Source organism: Astyanax mexicanus, chromosome 20, assembly GCF_023375975.1.
Source record: "Astyanax mexicanus isolate ESR-SI-001 chromosome 20, AstMex3_surface, whole genome shotgun sequence".
Lineage (NCBI taxonomy): Eukaryota > Metazoa > Chordata > Actinopteri > Characiformes > Acestrorhamphidae > Astyanax > Astyanax mexicanus.
Genome location: NC_064427.1, coordinates 20,859,371 through 20,878,353, shown reverse-complemented (window position 1 = coordinate 20,878,353; position 18,983 = coordinate 20,859,371). Strand labels below are relative to the sequence as shown.

Sequence of the window (18,983 nt, the reverse complement as noted above, 5' to 3'; positions counted from 1 at the left end):
TCTGAACAAATCTGATTAGTTTAGGCCGTTCACACTATGTTTATATGAATGTCTGAACGTTTCTCGCTTTGTACAGTAAATTTAACGCATGCACAGCAGAGCAGTGCTTCATGTTAAGTTTCACTTTAACCCTTCAGACAGAATCGAGAATTCACTTCAGCTTAGTAAATAAAAAAAAAAAGGAAAGTCAATCAACCTTAATTTTCTCAGGAATACATTGAAGGTGACACTCATTTACAATGTGGCTGAGCATTTACAGTTTAAAAGGTTTAAAAAATGTAATAAGAAATGAGAAATAAAAAGGAATAAAATAGTTAAAAATAATAAGTAAAATAAATACTAATTTAAAATCATTTTTTTAACTATATGATTAAAATGTGTAAAAAAGAAAAAAATAGAAAATTCTAAAAGACCATAAAAACTAATTGACAAAAAGTATTTAAAAATATATAAAATAAAGAAAAAGATAATAGTAAAAGTAAATTGATAATGATAAAATGAATAAGAATTATTTTATCTGTAGCCGCATTTGGCCAATCCATTAGGAACACTGCATAGTTGTAACACAAGCCTTCCAATATTATTGGAAGAAACACATCAGTCCAAATATTTATGAGCTCTTATCAGCTGAACCCGTCATTCACCACTGTTGTCTCTTTTCCCATCTATTCACACTTTTCTTTTTTTTTGCTTCTGTTTGCTGTAAAAGTCTTAAGTGTTGAATTTAACTCTCTAAACCTTGAAAGAACACTGTGATTGGTTTTATGGAGATTTCAGTTAAATAAATCATGTATTTAATGATCTGCTGAGGAACAGTATCAGTGGTGGTGGTGGGGATGTTTTAAGGTGTGATATAACTGGAACTCACCACCAGTATGGCCATGACGGCTCCCTGGATGAGGCCGGTGAGGACGTCGCTCCAGTGGTGTTTGTAGTCAGAGACGCGGGACAGGCCGGTGTAGACGGATGCGGCGATCAGGAAGAACTGGATTGTGGGTCGCAGGAGCCGAGCCCATTCAGCCTGCATTCGAGCCTGTAGATACAGCTGGAGGAGCACAGGTACTGTTATTACACTGTTAATATTACTACATTGGTTTTATTAAACTGTTATTACTACATTGTTTTTTTTTACACTTATTACAATGTTATATTACACTTGTAACTGTAGCAATAACTATAAAATATTACTGTATTATTAACAGTTATTACATTTACTTATAATAATTACATATATTTCTACACTAGTACATGTCTTACAGCACTTTAAAATAAGTTATTACATGTATTACTACACTAATATTACATGCCATACTACACTTTTATACTGTTATTGCACTTATCACTATACTTATTATACTGTTATTACACGGCACATACTGTTATTGCCCCTATTACACTCAACATTTAATACTCATTATTACATTGTTATTTCTACACTTATACTGTTAATTGTACTTTTATTTTTACTGTTAGAATGTATTACTCTGGGGGGGGCGCTAGAGAGCACCAAATGGAGTAGACGTGTGTTAGCGGGGGGCTCCAGATTTAGCTCATATAAGGTCTTTTTTCCACCACCTAAAGTAGTAATTTCGAGACTTAATTGCTTCTGATAACATCTAGCACCGCTTGTTTCTTCGAAATGGCTCCAAAAACGGCTAAAACCTCCAAAGATGCCAAAACGCGAATCCAAGCCTCAGACTCACCGCCATGCGGCCTTACCGCGTCTGGTCGAGCGGTTGGCGATTCTCCGCCAACCTGGGCGAAAACACTGGAAACTTCTATCCAAGGAGGGCTGGACAACATCTCATCTCGGCTGAGCAACTTGGAACAGACTCTGTCAGCTGTCCGGACGGAGGTGAAAGAATTTGAAGAAACTCTAGGTTCACTCACTGAGGCTGTGTCGGTTCATGATGCGCGAATTGACTCGCTGGAGTCGGCAGTGAAGAAAATGGAGGGAGTCAACACTGCGCTTCAGCTAAAAATTGAGGATCTGGAAAGCCGTTCACGGCGCAACAATATTCGGATCATTGGAGTTCCAGAGGGAGCGGAAGGGACACGACCCACGGATTTTGTTGCTGAGCTGCTGCCCAAGCTTCTTGGTGAGGAAAATTTTAACTTGCCATTGGTGGTAGACCGTGCGCACCGGTCGTTTCGGCCCCGTCCGGCCTCGGGCGCCTGGCCTTGTCCTATTATTGCCCGCATCCACCTGTTTCAAGTTAAGGAGAAGACAACGCAGCTCCGGAGGCTTCGCAGTCCTCTTCAATTTCGTGGTAACAATGTCTTGATTTTTCCGGACTATACAAGCTCCGTGATGGAAAGAAGAAAACAGTTTGTGGATGTACTTCAAGAGCTCAGAAACCTCAAAATAAAGCACTCGCTTCGCTACCCGGCAAAGCTTCACATTGAGCACGACGGACGGTCGCACAGCTTCACTGAGAGTTCAGTAGCTAAGGCTTTTGTGAGCTCCGCGCTGAAGAACTCCACAACTGGTACAGACTTAAAGTCAATGCAGGGTGTGATGCTTTCCTTCCTCGACAAAGAGGGTAAATAGCCGAACCATTGTTTTTATTTTTTACATTTGTATTTTCTTCTACTTTGGCTATGGAAGTACATTGACACTGGGATGCGTGTTTGTTTTTCTGCATTGCTAGGTTATCAATGTTTATCTCGAAGGAAATTGTTAAGTAGTTGGGTAATAATAAGGGAGTGGATTTTTCTTTCCATTGTTTTGTTCAGTTCTGGGGCCCCCTTGTTGTTGTTTTAGTTACTGTTTAGCAGTTAAGTTAGATATATAGTCTGCTAGGCTTTCGACCCTAATAATTTGGGTATTTTCGGACACTTCTGGGTGGAAGTGAGTCTGTTTAAGGGATGGGTTTGGGTGGTGTGGTACTACGGGTTTGTTGGCTTGTTTGTCTGTTTATTTGTTTGCTCGGTTTCTGTCACTTGCAATTATGGTTAACTTATATCCGCACACCAGGTTAAATGACATCCAAGAGTGATACTTGCACCGCTGGTGTTATGATAGCATCTTGGAATGTTAGAGGTTTTGGTCATCCAGTTAAAAGGGGACGAGTATTTTCACACTTAAAATCCTTAAGGGCTGACATTTTTTCTTCAAGAGACACACATTGGCCCGAATCATCAGTTTAGACTTAGAGCCAACTGGATATCACAGGTGTTTCAAGCTTCTTTTTCTGCTAAAGCTAGGGGTGTTGCAATAATTTTTAAGAAAAGTGTCCCATTTCACCTTGAAGATGATTGCTGATCCACAGGGTCGATACATCATTGTCTCTGGGCAGATTAACTCCCTTCCTCTTACTCTGGTTAATATTTATGGACCAGATTTCTTTCGTAAGGTTTTTAATTTAATTCCATATACCTTTTCTGATAACATTATACTGGGGGGCGATTTTAATTGTTATCTAGATCCATATCTTGATAGAATATCTACCAAGGTTCCGCCCGCCTTGACTTCAGTTCAGACTCTTAACAATTTAATGAAAGGCAGAAATATGGTTGACATTTGGAGGCTGCATAACCCAACTGCTAAGGATTTTTCATATTACTCACATGTACACAAATCATATACGCGAATTGACCATTTCCTCGTATCTTCTGAGTTAGTTTCCAAGATCAATAGTGTTAAATATCATAATATTTTAATATCTGACCTGTTACCTCGCAAATGCCAGGGCTCTCTCTTTTTGGAAACTTGGTTCGCCGGTAGGACTGGCAGCAGATTCTTCCCCATTGTGGATAAAATTTGAGGCTAGTTCAGTCCCAAAGTCCTCACTACCAGTTCTATTGTTTTCCAAATTAAATCTTTTACAAGCGCGCCAAAAATGTCAGTTTATACTCCAATTCTTCAAAATCACCATTTTCCACCTTCTCAAATGGATGGGACATTTTCTTTGTTAGAAAGAGCAGGTTTGAAATCCATAGGGGATCTGTATATGAAGGGAAAGTTTGTTTCATTTATACAATTTAAAGCTAAGTTTAATCTTCCTTCTCAAAATATTTTTCGCTATTTGCAACTTCGGCACTATGTTCGAGAAAATATTCCTAATTTTGAATCTAAACCAAATGATCATCCACCTGGTCTCGCAATTTATTTCAGTTTTGTCTTCAACTCCTGATTCCACACAGTACAGAGAGGCTTGGGCCAGGGAGACTAATAGTCAGATAACAGAGGAAGTATGGGAGGAAAGCTTGAAAAGGATTTCACTATGTTCAATAAGTTCACGGTATAGACTAATCCAGTTTAAAGTTTTACATAGACTGCACTATTCGAGGGTTAAACTGCATAAGATTTTTAGTTTAATATCCCCACTTTGTGAAAGATGTAAATTAGAGGAGGGTACTTTGGCTCACCTGTTTTTATTTTGTCCTGTTCTGCAAGGCTTTTGGACAAATGTATTTAATTGGCTCTCAAGAGCTCTTAATGTACAGTTGGACTTTAACCCTATAACTGCAATTTGTGGCTACTCTACATCACTGGATGCTTTTCCATATCCTGTACAACAAGTGGTAATGGCTGGTATGGTTGTGGCCAAAAAACGGATCCTCCTCGACTGGAAATTGTCCACTGCTCCATCCTTTAAACGTTGGTTGTCTGAGATGCTTACATTCGCCTCAATGGAACGTTTACGCAGTCATGGCCAGGGTGCACAACATCCCAACAAAACCTGGAAACTCGTAATGGACTATTTCAAGGGACAGTAAAGTGAGCCGGGCTGTTTTTTTTTTTTTTTCCTTCTCTCCTTTCCCTTTGTTTTGTGTGGTTTGTATGTGTGGTTGTCGGGTTGGGGTTTGTGATTTAATTGTTGATGTTTGTTATGGAAAATACAAAATGAACAAATAAAATATAAAAGAATGTATTACTCTTATTCCACACTGCTACGCATTATTATACTGTTATTAGACATACTGTTATTGCACTTACACTTAACATTAACTACACTTATTACACTTGTATACTGTTATTACTACACGTATACTTTTGTTACACTGTTATAATTGTACTGTTATTACTGTTGACACTTATTACTACACTGTTGTTATTACTTAACATTATTACTACACTGTTAACACAGTTATAACACAGATGAGCAGTAATACTTCACATGGACACAGTTGATGCTTCATTAAATAATTTAATAAAGAAATAAGTAAATAAAAAAAAACTTGTTTCAGTAGATTTTTTCTCCTGAAATTCTCATGGTAAAGTAGAGGTATGAATTAGGAAAATAAATGAAAAATGTATTTTACAGCAAGTGAAAAAGAGGTAAATAATGAAGTTGTAAACTTCATTTTCTATTTTTTTTCATTAAACATTTTTTTAACTGATTAATCACAATAATATAGCATATCATCACACTGCTCCTCCCCAACTGCCATGAGTATTAGAAGAAGTAAAGGGCGGAGCTACAGGGGGTGGGGCTGGGTGTTCTCAGTTCTGTACAGTTTGTAGTGCAAAATGAGGAATTCTAAACTGGTTTGTCTGGTTTTGTTTTTACTACAGAACATTATTTCCTGAGTCAGGGATTTAAGAGATTCTGAATGTGCTGACCGTCTGTTTACTGAACTCTTCACTTACTGACATCATTTAAAACATCAGCTCTTTTATAAACTATATATAAGTGAATTAAATGATGAACAGATCAACCAATAGAAATGCTCTAAATTACTTAAATAGTTTCTTTTTTTTTTTATATACACTGACTTCCACCGAACACGGAACTTTTTATACAAACGCTAAAATCTAGACTTTTTAATCCTAATTGTAGAGTATTTCTATTGGTCCAAATGTTAAAATTTAACATAATTGCCATATTTAGATTATATACAAAACTGAAAACCAGATTGTAGCGTTTTGTGTTTTATTATTGTGTGTTAAATTAAGGTTTATTAAAGATTGGAAAATTCAAAACTAATCCATATTTAAAATGTACAGTTTGTTAAACTCAAGTTTCCTCAAACATTTTTTTTAAATATTTTCTTTGAACATCAACAAGGAAACAAAATTAAATCTGCTGAATCATTTAAAAAACACACACACCAAGGATTCGCTGCTTCAGAATTTCCCCTTTACCTTCAGTCGTCACACCTAACCTATTTACACCCGTCAGCAGCTCTAAACTACATTATTATAATAACCAGTTTAGCGTTTTGTTTTCAGAGCAGATTAGCACTGGAATGTTTCCTGTCTGGACTGGTTTTCCCGGCTCTGACATTTTAACAACAGCCAGATTCACACTAAAGCTACGTTCACACAGCAGGTGTGTAAAGGTGATTCAAATCTGATTTTTGGTCAATTCTGATATATATTTCTGGCTGTTCACACCTGTTCAATCTTTTAAATGTGACCATCTGTCTGAATGGTTTGCGCTTTGTAAGTGATGCATATGCTCCGTGACAGCAGCGCTTCACATTAAGTTTCCCTTTAATCTTTCAGTCAGACTCTCAAGAGCTATGAATAAATTCAGACTGCAGCTGATCTCATCACTGAGAATTCAATCAGTTGCTGTATTAGTGCTGCACGATTTTGGATAAAGTGCTTTTCTGTGATATATATATATTTTTTTTATATTTATATTTTTATTTACTTGTACTGCAATATTACAAAATAGAGCAATGTTCACCAGATTTCCACACATAAGGCAATAATCCAACATGCCACGATAACAATACAGTAAAATTAATTAGATCTAAATACATTTTAATCATGTTAGTTAATTACAATTATTAATTCATTAAGTAATCAATTACTTTGGTCCCGAATGTTATATAGAATTGTTACAATATAAGAACAGAATTGTACTTGTTGAGAGAAAATATTTTAATAAGCCATTTTGAAACATTTTTATTGGTTCATTTACCAAGAAATTCTAATACATTGTGAATAACAGCTGCTGAGTTTAAATTATGAATTACATTTTTAAAAATGTACTTTAAATATAATCTTTAGATGATTTTAATTTGTTCTTTCACCTGTAAATGAACTAAATGATTTACTGTAACGTTTATGAAACAGTGACTCATATATATATATATATATATATATATATATATATATATATATATATATATATATATATATATAATTACATTACATTACATTTGGCAGACGCTTTTGTCCAAAGCGACTTACAATAGTCAAGTACAATGTAAAATAAGTTTAAAGGAAAAACATCTTTGGATAGGGATAAAAGGAGGTCAAAGGGGAATAATGGGATAGAGGAGTAGAGAAGAGGAAGAAGGAAATGAGGTTAGAAGTAGTTAGTGTGTTAGAGGTGTTAAGAGAGTAAGTGCTCTTTGAAGAGCTCTGTCTTCAGGAGTTTCTTAAAGATACTGAGAGATTCTCCTGATCTGGTAGTGGAAGGTAGTTTGTTCCACCATTGGGGAACTCTGAATGAGAACAGTGTGGATTGCTTTGTGTGAGTGTTTGGCAAAGCGAGGCGACATTCATTGGAGGAGAGCAGTGGCCGGGAGGTAGTGTAAGCCTTCAGGAGCGAGTGCAGGTAGGAAGGAGCCTGTTCTGTCATCACCTTGTAGGCGATTGTAAGAGCTTTGAATTTGATGCGAGCATCAACTGGTAGCCAATGGAGCTCAATGAGCAGCGGGGTGACATGTGCCCGTTTTGGCTGGTTGAAGACCAGACGTGCTGCTGCATTCTGGATCATCTGGAGTGGTTTTACTACACAGGCCGGGAGGCCAGTTAGCAGGGCATTGCAGTAGTCGAGGCGTGAGATGACGACCGCTTGCACCAGGAGTTGGGTGGCCTGTTGCGTCAAGAACGGTCTAATTTTTCGGATGTTATAGAGCGCAAAGCGGCAGGACCGAGCAACTGAGGCCACATGGTGCGTGAAGGAGAGTTGGTCATCAACCAGAACACCCAGGTTCCTAGCAACCTTTGTCGGTGAGAGAGAGAGAGAGTCGATACTTATAGAGAAGTTGTGTTGAAAAGATGGTTTTGCTGGTATAACCAGAAGTTCAGTCTTTGAGAGATTTAATTGAAGGTGATGCTCCTTCATCCATGAGGATATGTCAGAGAGACACTGCGATATCCGTGCAGAGATTGAGTGATCTTCAGGTGAGAACGACAGGTATAGCTGGGTGTCATCCGCAAAGCAATGGTAGGAAAATCCGTGTGAGCGGACAACCTGACCAAGAGAGGTGGTGTATATGGAGAAGAGAAGGGGTCCCAGTACCGAACCTTGGGGAACCCCAGTGGATAAGGAGCGGGCTGAGGACAGCTGTCCTTGCCACGACACCTTGAACGAGCGCCCAGTGAGGTACGATCTGAACCATGACAGCACATTATCTGCGATCCCCATGTTTGAGAGTATAGTTAGGAGGAAGTCATGGTTGACTGTGTCAAATGCGGCCGAGAGGTCCAGCAGAATGAGCACTGAGGACTGACCTGCAGCTCTGGCAGTTTTCAACGCTTCAGTCACAGACAACAGAGCCGTCTCGGTAGAGTGTCCTTTTTTGAACCCAGATTGGTTCTGGTCCAGAAGGTCATTCTGGGAGAGGAAGCCAGAGACCTGATTTAAAACTGCTCTTTCTAGTGTTTTAGAGAGAAAGGGTAGCAGTGAGACCGGTCTGTAGTTGTCAACCTGGGCGGGGTTGAGAGAAGGCTTTTTAAGCAGTGGTGTCACATGTGCTTGTTTGAAAGCAGTCGGGAATACACCAGAAGTTAAAGAGGCATTGATCGTGTGAGTGATAGCCGGAATGATTACAGGTGCGATAGTTTGCAGTAGGTTTGAAGGAATTGGGTCAAGCGGACACGTAGTAGGACGGCTACGTGTTAGGAGAGCCAGTGTCTCGTTCTCAGTGAGAGGAGTGAACGAGGAGAAAGCAACGCCTTCGGTGGAGGGACACCGGGCAGTAGAGGATGTAGTAGGACTGCTACATTGTGCAGCAGTAAACTGGTTGCTGATGGCCGCCACTTTGCCAGTAGTGATTTAAATGTAGCAAATAGTTTCCGGGAGTCTGTGAGAGAGCAGAATTTATTGTGATAAAATTCAGCTTTAGCAGTAGTGAGGTTGGCTGAGAAAGAAGCCAGGAACAGTTGGTAATTTTTTAGGTCTGCTTGTTTTTGTTTTTTTTGCCATTTTCTTTCGGCAGCTCGGAGTTTGGAGCGTAGTTCCCTGAGTGTGTCATTTTTAAGCCATGGCTGCGGTTTGTTTGAGCTAATGGCTCGAGATGTAAGAGGACAGAAGTTGTCCAAACAGGAGCTTAGTGTGGAGCAGAGAGTGTCAGTGGCATCATTTACATTGAGTGATGAAAATGAGCCTGGTGGAGGCATATTGTCAGTCACCAGCGAGGAGTACTGGTCTGCTGAGAGATCTCGAAGATTTCGGCGGAACGAGACCATAGTAGGAGTAGCTGTGGGTTTATTTGAAATATGAACATTGAGTTTCATAAAGTAGTGATCTGAGACGTGCAAAGGAGTGACAGTTAGAGAGTCGGTGTCACAGTTACGAGTGAAGATCAGGTCTAGATGTTTGCCAGCTTTATGTGTTGGAGGGCTGGGGACCTGCTCCAGTTCGAAAGACTGCATGAGGGATAGGAAGTCTGTGAAGCTGGTACTGTCATGGTGGATGTTCATATCCCCTAGAATGAGCATGGGACAATCTTGCTCAGGGATAGAAGACAGTAGCATGTCAAGTTCATGCGTGAATTCGCCCATTTGTCCAGGAGGACGGTAGAGAACAATAATGGCAAGTTTTGCTGGAGTGGCATGATACTCAAATGTATTGAATGTGTTTGCCGGTAATAGTGGAGTATGTTTTAAGCCATTAGCGATTAATAGGCCCGTTCCACCTCCTCGTCCAGAGAGACGAGAAGTGTGGGAGAAGGAATAATAATTGGAAAGAGCCGCCGGAGTAGCAGTATTTTCAGGTTTGATCCAAGTTTCAGTCAGTGCCAGCAGTTGTAATGACTGATGATTCGCATAAGAGGCGATAAAGTCTGCTTTATTAACAGCCGACTGGCAGTTCCATAGCCCAACAGAGAATGAGGTAGTAGTGGGCGTGGTTTGTTTTAGTGGACGCAGGTTAGTATGATCCTGGCGCCTGTTTGTGTTTTTACGCCTTCTGTGCATGGCGGAAATAACTGAGATGTGTTGGGAGCACATTTTAGGAGGCAGTAGGACGGGCTGCCTTGTCAGTGTCCTTGCTCGGTGGACTCGCGCAGGTAGACTCGCAGGTCTTTACCCGCGCAGGTAGACTCGCAGGTCTTTACCCGCGCAGGTAGACTCGCAGGTCTTTACCCGCGCAGGTAGACTCGCAGGTCTTTACCCGCGCAGGTAGACTCGCAGGTCTTTACCCACGCAGGTAGACTCGCAGGTCTTTACCCGCGTTAGTCTTCACACGAGAGGGTCTTCACACAACAGCTGACGCCTTCGGCTGACGCCTCGGCGAGTGACGAAATAGGATTCTAGATTGCGCACAGCTGTGGGCGATATAGGAAATCCGCGCCACCAGACTGTCTTTTAAAGCCGTGAGTAATGCCCCAGAGGTCCGCAAACAGAGAAAGTGTGAAAGAGGGGGTTTGCCACGCCCCGCTCAAGTGAGAATCGCCCAACCTTGTCCGAAAAAGCGCGCTGAAAAGCGCGTTTGCTGTTGCTGCTACAGCGTATCTGAAGTGAAAGTAAAGTAAAAAAGTAAAAGAGCAGTCTGGTGTAGCTTGAAGTTCCTGCTAGCCCTGCTAGTGTGCCCTTGTCCTATTTATTTATATATATATATATATATATATATATATATATATATATATATATATATATATATATATATATATATATGAGTCACTGTATATATATATATATATATATGTACTATAATAAATAAATATAAATAAATATAAATAAATAAATAAAATGCTGAACAGGGCTGCAGAGGATAGGTAAGGATGTTGAATAGTGTCTGGATTATTAATAGCTACTTACTGCCAGGAACAGCATGCAGTACATGGAGAAGGAGGAGTGGCCTGAGTAGAAGGACAGTCTGTAACACAGAGAAATAAAAATAAATAAATAAAAACAACACTGTTAATAACAAGACAACTCATATAATATTCCCATACCACTGACTTATAACACACTCACAACCACAGCAACACATACATCAACATACAGCAATTACAGGAGTATACCTTAAAATGATAAATACAAGAGTATACAACTTAAAAAAGATGAGTTTCTTTGATTTTACCAAATTGAAAACCTCTGCAATATAATCAAGAGGAAGATGGATGATCACAAGCCATCAAAACAAACTGAACTGCTTGAATTTTTGCAACAGGAGTAAAGCAGCATAAAGTTATCTAAAAGCAGTGTGTAAGACTGGTGGAGGAGAAAATTATGCCAAGATGCATGTAAACTGTGATTAAAAACCAGGGTTATTCCACCAAATATTGATTTCTGAACTCTTAAAACCTTAAGAATATGAAGTTGTTTTCTTTGCATTATTTGAGGTCTGAAAGCTCTGCATCTTTTTTGTTATTTCAGCCATTTCTCATTTATCTTCAATAGTACATAATATATAACCTCTCCGGTTATTATTACGTGTATTGGAGTATAAAACCCCTCACTGAGATTAAACTGTCCTCTGTGTGAGTCAGGGGGGGCAGACAGGGCGTCTGTACTGTGTGTTTGTGATCAGTCTGTGTTACACTGGAGACGCGCCAGTCTGAACAACACCAGCACACCCTTTTCCGGGTCAGAACCGCAGGGCGAGCGTGACGCAACTGTCGGAGTGTGTGTGAGGAAGTGTGTGTGAGTGTATGTGTGAGTGTATGTGTGTCAGCAGTAGTAGGTGGGCGGGTCTATCCGGAGAGCGTTTGATTTCTTCCTGTTTACTTTAACCGACCGGGACTCCCTGTGAACCCCCCGGTTGGGGGTTGGGGGTCAAACCAAACCAATACACACTAACTGACCACACACACACACACACACACACAATTTAAGTTTGACTTTACTTTACACAACAACGAACCCCAATCAAGTTACAAGAAATAATTTATAGTGCATTCTACTACAAATAATTAAATTCTGAAACTAAATAATTCATAGTGGATACTTAACATTTTCGTGTAGGTACAGAACAATTCATTGTGGATAAACAGCAAATTTATAGTGAATACTAGAAAATGATTCATGAATAATTCCAGAATAATAGGATGGTGGATCCTGAACAATTTATAGTAGATACTAAATAATTTATAGTAGGTTCTTAGTCATTCATAGTATATATTAAATAATTTATAGTAGGTACTGAGTAATTCATTTTGTAGATACTAATCAAATTTCTAGTATGTACTAATTAATTCATAGTGGATACTGAATAATTTATAGTAGGTACTGAGTAATTCATAATGGATACTGTACAATTCTGCCGTAGGTACTAAGTAATTCATAGTGGATACTGAATAATTTATAGTAGGTACTAAGTAATTCATAGTGGATACTGAATAATTTATAGTAGGTACTAAGTAATTCATAGTGGATACTGAATAATTTATAGTAGGTACTAAGTAATTCATAGTGGATACTGTACAGTTTTGCAGTAGGTACTGCATAATTCATAGTATATACTGAATCATTTATAGTGGATAGTGATGAATATGTAATAGATAAGTAATTCATAGTGGATACTGAATAATTCAAAGTGGATACTGAATAGTTTCTGGTAGGTACTAAGTAATTCATAGCACATACTCAACAATTTGTAGATACTGAATAATTCATAATTAGTTATTAAATCATTTATGTACTTAATTCATAGTAGAACCTCAGTAACTCATAGTGGATATGCAACAATTTATAGTAGGTACTGAGTAAGTTATAGTAGATACTGAATAATTCAGAATAGGATCTCAGTAACTCAGTGGATACTGAACAATTTAAAGTACATACTGAGTAATTAATAGTAGGATACTTAATAATTTATAGTATTTACTGAATAATTTACAGTGGTTACTGAATAGTTTATATATAGTTTGAGTAATTCATAGCAAATACTAAAACATTTATAGTAGGTACTGAATAATTCATAGTAAAACCTTAGTGGATATGGAACAGTTTATAGTAGATACTGAATCATTTAGAGTAGCACCTCAGTAACTCAGTGGATACTGAACAATTTACTAAATAATTCATAGCAAATACTAAATTTATAGTGGGTACTGAATAATTCAGTTAGTTACTGAAAAAGTTTAGTGGATAATCAATGATTTATAGTTGGTAATGAATATGTCATAACAGTCTAATAATTTAATATTTCATAGTGGACTATATAATTTTCTATACTATTCTGTCACAGACAGAACCTCTTATCTCCTAATGTAATAAAATAATAAGAGAGCTGTGTTTGATCTGGGTAAAAGCAGAGTGTGTTTCTGGCACGGTGCCACGAAGAAGCTCAAATAGAGATGGATGAGCAGGCGTGTCCCTGTCCCTCCACACTGATCACATTACACACACACACACACACAAAGAGCTCTACACACAATTACCCAGCAACCCAGACTTACCACAGTCTGCAGCCCCAGCACACTCACTCTACTCTCACTGCTGTTACTATACTATATTATCATATACTCTGTTTATCTACAGATAACATGTAATTCTTTCAGTTTACTGAGTATAGAAGAGGATGGATCTGGTGCAACTTCACTACAAAACAAGGTGCCTGGTAATAAATTCACTGAGCAAAAGTCTTTTTTTTTTTCATAAAATGTATGGTTTCAGAAGGTTTCTTTTTTTTTTAGATGTTTTAGGTGGAAGTGGTTCATCTGTGGAATTGAGCTGCCAGCCTCTCATTGGCTGATTATGTGGCCCTCAATATTTGGAGTGTTTCCATTGGTTGTTTTGTAATCATGTTTTAAAAGCTGGAATGTTATTAACTTTTGTTAATAGCATTCCATTTATTAGAGATAACTTTTTGTATCTCTAATAAACCTGAAATTATTTTTGTATCTCTAATAAACCTGAAACTATTTTTGTCTCTCTAATAAATCTGAAATTATTTTTGTATCTCTAATAAACCTGAAATTCTCCAGTCAACAAGTGTTGCTGGTTTTTACTATAGCTTTTGTTTTCAGATTGCTGTGTACAAAAAAACTAAACTCTAAAAGCAATTAAGCTATTTTTAATATATATTTCAAGATTAATTAGAATATTGTTTTTGTAAAACTAAATAAAGGAAAAAAGCTTTATTTTTACAAGAGAAAAAATTAAAAATAAAAAAACTGTCTAATTTACCACAGAATTTTTGCTATTTATTTTATCTATTATTTAATTTTAAACTGTACTATTTCTTTTCAAAACAAAACAAAAACAAATCAGGACTAAGATTTTGTGCGCAGTAAAGCAGCGCAGCAGGAGATCAGCAGTAAATATGTAAAGTTGGCCGGTGTGATTGAGCACTGGCTCAGTGGGTGAGTTGGCAGACGCTGGTAAACACTGTTAGTATGATTATTGTTGGCAGAGTTTTACTGTGTTTTGTGGGTTCTGACTAAAACCCTACAGTGTTTATATACAGTATCCTTCATCTCCAGCACTCAGCTGTTCAGCTGTAGCTCCTCCTGGCTTCTGATGGACGTTTCTGACAGTGAACGACTTCCTGCTTGTTTTTACAAACCAGACAATGTCTAAACACATCTAAATGTGGAACTATTAAACATCCATCCATCCATCCATCCATCCATCCATCCATCATCCATCCATCCATCCATCCATCCATAAGGCATGTACTAATTCTCTTAATTAATCATGGGTGTGGTTAATTTTGGGCGTAACGTAAAATAATAAACCAATCAGAGTGTCACTTGATCTTTATTTCCTTTGAAAGCCATGTGTACTCTGACTTATAGCGGACTGCTATTTTAACGGCGCAGCTACCTAGACGTGTCCAACAAACACTTCTCAGCAGAGGAAACTGACCTGATCGTTCACACTGTGAACACACTGCTCCAGCAGCTCATAGCGATGAACGTCTGACAGTTGACGTCAATTCTAGGTTGTATTCAGTCAGTGAAGCACCTGTTTTTTCTGTTGCCAAGATAGTAATACACTAAATATTTACCTGAACACACCTCATTTCCAGATCACCATGCCCATCAGTGTAGATATATTCAGAAGCACTGTTGTTATTTAAACAACTCGGGCACAAGGTGAATATATATATACAGTACAGGCCAAAAGTTTGGACACACCTTCTCATTCAATGCGTTTTCTTTATTTTCATGACTATTTACATTGTAGATTCTCATTGAAGGCATCAACACTATGAATGAACACATGTGGAGTTTTATGTACTTAACAAAAAATGACCTGGCCTCCACATCCAGATGGTTTGGGGTGAGCTGGAGCACAGAGTGAAGAAGGCAAAGGGGCAACACGTGCTAATAAACACCTCTGGGAACTCATCCTTCAAGACTGCTGGAAAACCATTTCAGGTGGCCACCTCTTGAAGCTTATTGAGAGAATGATGCCAAGAGTGTGCAAAGCAGTAATCAGAGCAAAGGGTTGCTATTTTAAAGAAACTAGAATATAAACCTTTTTTTGTGTTCATTCATAGTTTTGATGCCTTCAGTGAGAATCAATAATGTAAATAGTCATAAAAATAAAGAAAATGCATTGAAAAAGAGAAGGTGTGTCCAAACTTTTGGTCTGTACTGTATATATAATCAGTAGAGCTGAAAAAGTGGATAATAAGTATACGACTGTTTCTATTTACCACTCAACAGGTGTCTGCAGTTCTGAAGGCCGTGTCTCTCCATGAGGACCCCTCCTCCACAGCTTTATTTATTCTATTAATGGCTCCGTCTCCTAGCAGTACACTGGACCCGGGCCAGAGCGAAGCTCCTACAGCAGAGCAGAACCACACCTACTGTAAAAGAGAAGCTTCAGGAAGATCCTGCTGACCTTCAGCACGGTCCAACCAACCAAACCCAAACCTTCAGCACCAGGATTTCCATCTCACCACGGGTGTGTGTGTGTGAGTGTGTGTGTTTATGGACTGTCGGACGGTTCACCGCGGGATTAGAGAGCAGTAGAGTGTGTGAACCGCAGATCCACCGCAGAGGCTTCACTTTTCCAAACCATGCTGGATAAATTGGTGGGTAAATTGGTGGGTGAAGGAAGAACGAAGGCCTGCAGTGAAAATCATGCTGAAAGGAACTTCTGCTCTAAAGCAGCAGCAAAAAAAGGCCTTCCTTTAAGCCCTCTCATCTCAAGAAAACAGTAAAATCACGATACTTGATATCGTCGCTGTCCAATGAAAAACACATCTGCATTTTTGACGATTTTTAGTTTACTACATAATTTGAACACACAATCTGTCCCTTACACTGTGCCAAAATTTCTTGATGAACGGACCAATAGAAACTCTTCAAAATGACCTGAAATAAACTCTTTTTACATTGACTTCCATTGAAAGTTTACAACGTTTTTTCTCTTTCCTTTAAAGTTGCTGTTTTAGAGATAACTGTTTTTAATTGGACAGCGATGATATACATCATAAGACAATTCTTCTGAATGATACTTCGCGGTTTATTGGTGTCGGATACTCTTCACCGCAGGTTTATTAACCCTATTCATTCGATTACAGCGCCACCATGTGGATCACCATGTAATAAGCAGTAACTTTCGTAAGTCTCATTGTGGGGGCAAATCTGAAGCCCTATCTGGTCGGGATTAGTGTCTCAGGGGGACGTCTGTAAAAAGTATTTCACACTTCTACTTCTAGTGATAAAACTTCTGCATCCGGACTGCAATTGAAAAAAAAAAAACAGGAGGACCAGTGAGTTTTAGGTCACATGACATCACGTTCAGTAGCTCCTCCATTTCCACACGCTGTTGTGTTTTTAACATGGATCACTGTGGAAACGCGAGCCCAAAGTATAATTATGGTGCGCGGCAGTGGACTAATAGCTATTTTATTAAACGTGAGGAGACGAAACTCAGATATGTGCATCTGGACGAGATTAAAATTACTGGAGGACCACGAAAAACGAGTTCAGAAAAAAACAGAAGATAATTCAGTCTGTAATACTCTCCGAGGTTGTCTGAGAAAAATACGTACATGGTCGTTCCAGACAGAAATAAAATCACAGAGGACCCCCATAAAAGAGAAAATTACCCCAGAACCCCCTGAAAAACTAATCACGTCCAGATAAGACTTCAGGGAGTTTAGAGCGCCTATGCTTCAATAAAAATACCTATATTTGAAGCCACGTATCGATAATAATGTATCGCAAATAAATAAAATATATTTGTTTTTCGATATTTTAGCATATTTTTAGCATATAATCTTGAATCTCCGGTTTAGTGAGTTTTGTAATTAATATTTCAATAAGAGTCTCGCTCATCTGTCCTCATATTGGCATATATGGTGACTCAGAAGACGAGCTAATGATCCGACCCTTCAGTAATCTGATTAGCTTGATTATATTATGTCCCTGTTTGAAGCTGGAGCTGAAACAGGGCAGGTTTCCGAGATAAACATTAGAGAACTGAGCACATCTGCTTTTTCAGATCAACCAGGATCACCACATCAAACACTTTTCAAAGATCATTAACAGAATTTACCGGAAAGATGTTGTTTTCTAGTCATCCAGACTATGAAGGAACACATAAGAAATCCTGTAGTAACTTAAAAGTGTTAAACAAACCAAAAATACTCTGTGAAGAAGCTTTAAGGTGCTCTTATCTGGAGAGCTGTTAGTTAACTTGTGGTTTCTGAGGCTGGTAACTCTGATGAACTTATCCTGTACAACAGAGGGAACCTGATTAGTGCCAGTTTCATCATTATAACGTTTTTGATGGTCTTTGCAGTGACCGCACTTAAGGATACTTTCAAAGTTCTTGAAATTCTTCTATTCAAATCGACTGAACTTCATTTCTTCTTAAAGTCATTTTTTTCTTTATTTAGTTGAGTTGTTCTTGCTTCAAATAATCTGGATTAGAACATTACTCAAATAGAGCTATTCACTGTATACCTGTAACAATACCTCTTCACCACGTTACAACTGATGCTCTCAAACACTTTAAAAAGCAAGAAATTCAAGTAATTAACTCTTGATGAGTTCAGCACAGCTGTTAACTGAAAGCCTGAATTCCAGGTGTCTCTACCTCATAAAGGTGACTAAGAAAAAGCCATGCAATAGGTGCTACTTTGAAGAATCTAAAATATAAAACATGTTTTTCTCCATTGTTTGGATACATTTAGTATTAATCTACAATGCAGAACTATCTAAAATAATGAAGTACGAGTATACTCTACTTCTAGCTATACTACATACTAGATACTCAAATACTGATTAGTATTAGAAATTAGCATGCAAATTGGATGCACCCAATGAGATATATTAAGAGGAAAGAAATTTAAGTAATTAACTCTTGATGAGTTAAGCACAGCTGTTAACTCATGAAGCTGACTGAGAAAATCCAGCAGAGATGTGCAAATGTTCTTCTTCATAGTTTGAATGACTTCAGTTATTAAGTATATTAATCTACAATGCAGAATGCACATTTTAATGCTAAATTAAGTAAATAAACAGTACTTATTCATTAGAATGTTCTCTAAAGGACCCACAGTTGACTCACCTGCCCTCGTTGACCATGGTCTTGTCTCCTGTGCAGGTGAAGTTCTCGATGTAGGCTCCGGCCGAGCAGTTGATCAGCCTCCAGTCGGGTTTGCACACGTCGAGGAAATGCGGCCGCAGCCGGCCGATGGAGTACTTGGCGATGTCGGTGAGGGACTGGCTCATAGCGGCGCCGAACACGAAGGTTCCCACTGCCTTATAAACGCACGCCACGTAGCTGTTACTGAAAGAGGACTTGGATTTGAGGCGGTTTAGATGGACTGAGAGACACTCTCCCACCACCATCTGTTAGGAACAGCAACACAACACAGTCAGCAGCCAATCAGGAGACACATCGTATACATACACAAAAATATACCAAAATATCCTTA

At 38.5% G+C, this 18,983-nt stretch overlaps 1 protein-coding gene across 2 annotated transcripts in view; it reads right to left on the bottom strand.

Annotated features, from left to right (window-relative positions):
• plpp1a (phospholipid phosphatase 1a) overlaps window positions 1-18,983 on the bottom strand; it is a 42,233-nt gene that overhangs the window by 764 nt on the left and 22,486 nt on the right. For both annotated transcript variants that reach the window (XM_022663064.2, XM_022663063.2), the window contains exons 3-5: window positions 18,614-18,897; window positions 10,952-11,009; window positions 869-1,045 (exon numbers count right to left, since the gene is read on the bottom strand). In XM_022663064.2, coding sequence (XP_022518785.2) covers window positions 869-1,045; window positions 10,952-11,009; window positions 18,614-18,897 — 519 coding nt within the window. The remainder of the gene's footprint in view (window positions 1-868; window positions 1,046-10,951; window positions 11,010-18,613; window positions 18,898-18,983) is intronic.